The sequence below is a fragment of the Pleuronectes platessa genome, chromosome 22 (assembly GCF_947347685.1).
Source record: "Pleuronectes platessa chromosome 22, fPlePla1.1, whole genome shotgun sequence".
Lineage (NCBI taxonomy): Eukaryota > Metazoa > Chordata > Actinopteri > Pleuronectiformes > Pleuronectidae > Pleuronectes > Pleuronectes platessa.
Window position 1 is genome coordinate 11,150,436 of NC_070647.1, and position 6,523 is coordinate 11,156,958.

Consider the following 6,523-nt stretch of genomic DNA (forward strand, 5'->3'; position numbering starts at 1 on the left):
GCAGGGTGGAAACACACGGGAGGCTGTCAGACGGTGAGAGCAGGAAAAACCGAGGAGAGGAGGACATAAAGAGAGAGAACAGGAAAGAAGACTCACGTGGGAGAGCGAGCAGCAGGTGGATCACACATCAGGAGGTGTTTATATCTTAAAATTCCTGTTTTATAGAAAGGAAGTTCCCTTTTTCTCTCTGACTGACAGAAGGATGGGATGTGTGTTCATGAATTCTTTTGCAAAGGGAGCGAGCACCTGAGAAAGGAGCCGGACAGGAGACAGGCCCAGAGACGGATACAATGCTGGATTACAAGACAGAGTTGTTAGTATTTAAAAAAAGGATCAGTTTCAAAACTTAAATGAATTCTGAACTGTGAATTGCAGCCTTTTTGAATCTCGGCAAACAAAGTCAAACCGGTTTTACATGCCACATGTGAACGAATTCAACGAAATTCACTCTGCGGCTGGACATCTAGCCTGGAAGGAGAAGAAGTGGGGTTTCGACATTTCCTTTCCTATAACCCAGCATTATAAAGTCCCAACCAGGCAAGTGCATCTACACAGCACACAGGAAGGAGCTTTTCTTCCAGTGTCACCCCCTCTGTAACCTCCACCATGCAGACCCCAGGGCCCGAGCACGACGACTCCTTCGACTTCCTGTTCAAGATCATCCTCATCGGAGACTCCAACGTGGGCAAGACCTGCGTGGTGCAGAATTTCAAGTCTGGGATTTTTGCAGAGAGGCAGCAGAACACCATCGGCGTGGACTTCACTGTGCGCACCGTGGACGTCGAGGGGAAGAAAGTGAAGGTTAGTGCTGTGCTGTGTGTGCAGTGGTTGGCGAGGGACTTAGAAGTTTCCCCAACACAGCAGCTGTGATATAAACAGCTTTAATAATTCATGTATTCAAAAATCGAAAAAAGTTAAAACTGTGGATTCCAGCAGGTGACTATAGGAAGAAAGGGTTTGGCATAGGAAGTGCAAGGGCAATTACAACAAGTCAGTTATGCAAATGGCAGTCATATCAGCAGACCCTAATAAAAGCCATAAAAACTCACGATCCTTAGTCTGATCTATAAACACAGTAAGTTTGGTAAGAGAATGATTTCATATACGACTGAGGGCTGTCACTGCTGCTAGCTGCTACATCTAAGGAAGTGTCAACTTTCTCCAAACTTCAATAAATTTATAATTTGTTTTATTCCATCCATCCGTTTTATACTAGGCATCCAGAAATGCTGTTTTATTCTGGGATTAACAATCCCTGAACAGGTTCTACATCATATTTTATCACCATCAATGAAATGGCTAATAAACTGCATTTAATGTGGCATTAAAAAGTTTTTTAATTTATCTGATGAGCTCCAGTGATGCGTGCTGCATGTCCCCTATCATTATCATCAGTGTGGTTTAGTCCGCTGGTTCTGACAATGACACTGCATGGATGTCAAAAATCTTGGATTCTCTGTGTTTATAAGAACGACAGTGAGTTTTGCTTCTCTGATAAAATCGGTTCAACAGTCCAAGACAGGTCAGACGAGGTTCTCACATGAAGAACTTGTCTGTCAGGTTTCTGTGCTGGAGCTTTTGTATGTGTAAAAATAAAACCAGGAGTGACTTCTCTCTGTGGGGTCATGACACGACAGATAGCTTCAGGCCCTAAACCTTCTTGTGGACCAAACAAAATGTATGTAAGCTTCAAGTGGCTCAATAGCAAATGTGGCTCAAATATCCCAATACAAATGTGGGCCTTTTTTGTCAAACATTGGGTGCTCTAGCCAAGGTCTATTCGGGATGTAAACCTAAAGTGGTTAATGTGGTAAATGGCCCAAATAGCACAAATCTAATTCAGACCACCTTTGGCACCTTTCGTTGACATGGAGTGTTGCTATGGTTTACTTGTGGCAAACAGGAGTGGACCACCCAAGTGCCAACATCGCACAATATGTGGGCCAGATGTGGGCCAAAACATAGAACAAATATTTAACTATTCATATCAGAACAAAAGAGCGCCTGAGAACTTTTAATCTTTAACAAAGACCCACTTCTTCTCTCTGGCTATAAATTCATGTCTAGTTTGAGACCATGAATTCATCTGCTTCCTTGCAGTCTTTTAACTCTCAATTATTTAAGTCTATCGTTTCTATTTACTCTGTTTTTTAATATTCATTTTTTCGCTTTAAGCCTGTTCAGCACTTAAAAATTATTCAAACGGAATATGAATAGTTAAATACAGGCGTACACATTTCCTATCAACCCCAACTCACTGATAATTTATTTGCAAACTTTTCTATGTTGATAAATGTGTTATCACTGTAGTATCTGTCCCAAAGTAGGCAGATGCTACAGGTAAGGAAGCCCAGCAAGGTCAAATAAAATAAATAATTTTGTTCCCCCCATTCACCTCTCTCTCTGTTTTTATACCTCTCTCCTTCTGGCTAAATGTTTGTTTGTGGATTGGTTGCAGCCACAGGGCATCACACACTCACACATAAACACACCTAAAGGAACTGTCTTGTTTTTTGTGGACAAGCCAGTTCGGTGACTGGAGGATAAGAAAATAGAAATGCAAGGTGTGCTTTCTCTTCCAAACAAACGAGATCAACTGAACTTTGACGCAAATGCTTAAACAGGCAGCGTCATAAGTTGTTGAGCGTGAACGGTTTACGAGAACTGCCGTGACGAAGGTTACCGCCCCTGATATATAACCATTATGATTTACCCGGTCTCATTTCATGAAGTGCAAATGACTTTTTTATTTTCACTTCTTTTTTTTTCTGTCAATTATTAATCCACAGCACAGGGTGTAAAAGTTAAAGTAAAACAGTCAAATGAAGGACCAGAGGGTTATTGACAGTGAAGCGTTCAGGAGACCAAACAATGAGGAGCTGCAGGTTTTTCCTTTCACCTCAACTCTAACGAACGGTTTGAAGCCCGAGGCTGCAGAAAGGGAACCACCTGAGACAGAGAGCGTTCACTTCTGTATCTCTGAGTAGCCATGGTTATCTGTGCCATGTGCCAATTATTATTACTTGTACTCCTATTACAACTGCTGCAAGGACTTTTACTTCTACTACTATTACTACTTCTACTGCGATTACACCTACTACTACAATAACAACTGCTACTATTACTATTATTCAGTTTTTTGTTTTTACAACTTGTTCATTCAAGAGTAAATAAGCAAATATACTTCCACATCATACTATGCTTTACATTTGTGAATATAAACATGTTATAAATGTTTGATATTATCACTCTTTACAAAAATATTAAAATAATCCTATTGTTGGGTTTTGAAATGATAAAAAACTGGGGAAATGGAAGAAAACTTTCTCACAAGGGGATTGAAAAGAAGGAGGTTGAGCTGGTGAGTCTGGATTGGTTGCTATGACGGCTGTTACCACACTTACATGGTCTGTGAGATGCTCAGGGACCAAGGAGGTGTGTGTGTGTGTGTGTATGCGTTTGTGTGTGTGTGTTGTTTTAGCCCCATCCTCTAATTTTGTTGTGTACGAGCCATACATTCAGTCATCTATCTATGTGTAGAAATTATTTATAATTATGAGTTTGGCACAGCTGATTCACAGTTTGTGTGTGTGTGTTTGTGTGTGTGACAGATCCAGGTGTGGGACACGGCAGGTCAGGAGAGGTTTCGTACCATCACCCAGAGCTACTACCGCAGCGCTCACGGCGCCATGATCGCCTATGACATCACACGACGCTCGACCTTTGACTCGGTGAAACACTGGATCAAGGAGGTGGAGCTGTACGGGGCAACTAACGTGGTGCTGGTACTCATAGGTGAGCCTGGTGTGAACTTTTGAGAATACAGTGAAAGTTGGAACATAAACATCCTGTGTGCCTTATAAACTATTTTCTAAATTTAAATGGAGTTTATTATTTTGATCATGAGTATGTACTGAAAAATACCATCAACACAGTGAATTTATATATACACACACACACACACACACACACACACAAACACACCAGTATTTGCTGCATTTGTTGTTTAATTTAAATGTTGGATTTACAATCCTTGCATAATCCAGCTAACAAACAAACAGACGCAGAAACAAAACCTAACCACCTTGACAGAAGGTATTGAAATGCAGAACAACTTCAGTGATACAACCCTGTGTTCGGTGTTAGGAGAAATCTTAAGTTTCCATCTCTGTGCTCTGATTGTCTCTATCTAGGTAACAAATGTGACATGGAGCCGGAGCGCCAGGTTCAGTTTGAAGACGCCTGCGATCTGGCAAAAGAGCGAGGCATCCTCGCTGCTCTAGAAACATCGGCAAAGGTAATGACTGTTCACGCACACATATCTAACACTGAGGTGACATTTGGAAGTCGGTTCATATTTTTTATCCAACCTTTGTGTCCAGGAGAGTCAGAACGTGGCGGAGGCCTTCATGATGATGGCCAGAGAGCTGATCTATCGCAACGGCCTCAACGTCCACCAGGGAGACCCGTGGAGCACGCCCCGGGTTTCCCTCGGGGCCGACTCCCGGCCGGTTAACGGCGTGGTCAGTGCCTACGAACCTCCAGAGAAGAAGTCGTGTTGCTGATTTGGACGTGGACAGAACGGGGAAGATAAACAGTTGGACATAAAGAGATGAAGGGCACTTCCATTATGAATGTTGGAGAAGAGAAACGGAAGAAAATACAACCATGAGCGAGATCTCGTTGAGGCCAAGGCCTCCAAGAATTAGACAAATATTGAAAAGTATTGAAAAATGAATTCAATGTACTTTTCTGTGACGTGAAGAGAATCAGAGAATTGCTCACTTGGTGCTGCAAGGAGGAGAGAGTCAATGCTACGATGAGGAGCGTTCGCCATCGAGAGAATAAGAGACACTGGAGAACGAGTGCGATCAGTGTTGTGGTAAAGTTGCATAAAGAACAATTTCCTTTATATAAACTGCATCTGGACAGTTTTATCTCCTCCAGTGATTGACTGTGTTTTACATATTCACAAATATCTGTAGTAGACTGTGAATGGACATTAAGTGGATTCTGATCAATTTGTATGACGTTGCAAGGCGAAAAAAAGATTCTTTAAAATGAGCAAAGGTTGTGAAGAAAGGTTTTCAGCCACTGATGGTAAATGGTAACTCACTCTCATATTCATACAGTTCATACAATTTGCCCCAAAGACTTCTGAATGCAGACCAGAGGAGCTCAGGATCGAACCACCGACATTCTGCTGACTGGACAACCCCCTCTAACTCCTGAGCCACACCCCCACCTAATTTATTCACGTTTACTTTTAAACAGTCACCCATTTTAATGAGACCTGGTTTAGGAGGACGTATGGCCTTCTTTTTGTTTTGAGGACCACCTCTTCCTAAACACTAGGGGGCACTGTGTCCACATAAAGGCACAACTACAGCCTGGGTGCTCATTGCCAAACACAGTAAAGATCAACTTAATGTAAAACACATGTGGCTGCACTGAGGAACATCAATGCATCCCAGTAAACAGGAAAAAGTTGAATCACCCTTCAGGCTCAACTATGTCAAGGTCAGTTCCTGCAAACCCAACGGCCAAACTTAACGTAATCGGACAAGGCTCCCGTCCAGGATATAACCTTCCTTTGTGTTCAGTGCCAGGTTGGACGGGGGTTCAGTGCCAACCTGGAAGTCATGTAGCAGATCTGATGCAGCCAATCTGCCTTTTATCCATTTTGTCATGAGGGGGGAAAAAAACTCATGTGCGGCCTTCATCCAAAACTAAAGATTCCAGTGTTAAAGCAATAAATGATCAATCAGTGACTGTGAAACCATTTTTATTTATTTTCAGTAACAAACTTTATTTGAGTTTCATTGCTAAACTGTGTGTTTTACTCAGTCAGTGACAGCAGGATATGAAATACCATGTTTAAGCACCCGGGACTTGGGAGTTTCATCAAGGGAACACACTAGGTGGCGCTAATCAACACCACAAAACTTCTTCTTGGTCTATGCAACATCGAAATCTCTGTCATTCGTCATAATTCACATGTCAAATGAAATGTAGGATTGGCAGTCACAGACTATGGCTGTGTCTCAATTCAGCGGCTGCATCCTTCAGACGGGGGATTTGAAAATGCATCACAGCAAAAGAACCTGGCTGTTCCATTTATAAGGCTCCTTCAAATGTGCGTCCCCTTCAAGAAAGGTTCCCGACGGTGGACCCCTCTCGGGCCGACCTATCCCAGGATGCATTGCAAACGGTTTTTCCAAAAGAGATAACTGTGGCGACAAGTGACTAGACAGAAACATCATGGAGTGTTTACTGGATGGAGTCGGGCCTCCCTCCTGTCTTTTCCAAATATGTGAATAGAGCTTTTTACCCCTAATGCCCAGAGGTCAATTTGAACAGGACTCCATTTTTCTATCAACTGTCTTTTGAAATCTCAGATCAGATGATTGCTCTGCAATTCGTTATGTTTCTATCTAGTTAGCATGTGGTGGATTCCCAGAGAAGTCTATCTGGAACTTTCATGTCCTCATTAAAACAGCGATCTGCTTTCATCCTACCTTCC

General features: G+C 42.4%; 1 protein-coding gene across 2 annotated transcripts; it reads left to right on the forward strand.

Moving 5' to 3' along the window:
• LOC128428582 (ras-related protein Rab-19) lies at positions 1 to 6,517 on the forward strand. 2 transcript variants are annotated; one of them, XM_053414795.1, is made up of 5 exons: positions 4 to 134; positions 236 to 801; positions 3,612 to 3,795; positions 4,194 to 4,297; positions 4,383 to 6,517. In XM_053414795.1, exons 2-5 carry the CDS (start codon positions 607 to 609, stop codon positions 4,563 to 4,565), a joined length of 666 nt encoding a protein of 221 aa, XP_053270770.1. In that variant the 5' UTR covers positions 4 to 134; positions 236 to 606; the 3' UTR covers positions 4,566 to 6,517. The 2 variants fall into 2 exon arrangements, with proteins under 2 accessions (XP_053270769.1, XP_053270770.1); XM_053414794.1 differs by having other exon boundaries at positions 1 to 801.
• Positions 6,518 to 6,523: the final 6 nt, after the last annotated feature.

What these genes read in the sequence shown, in the direction of transcription:
- LOC128428582 (XM_053414794.1), top strand. Translation starts at nt 607, where the DNA reads ATGCAGACCCCAGGGCCCGAGCACGACGACTCCTTCGACTTCCTGTTC. An exon ending in TCGAGGGGAAGAAAGTGAAG is followed by an intron (nt 802 to 3,611) that starts GTTAGTGCTGTG and finishes TGTGTGTGACAG; the next exon opens with ATCCAGGTGTGGGACACGGC. An exon ending in CGTGGTGCTGGTACTCATAG is followed by an intron (nt 3,796 to 4,193) that starts GTGAGCCTGGTG and finishes GTCTCTATCTAG; the next exon opens with GTAACAAATGTGACATGGAG.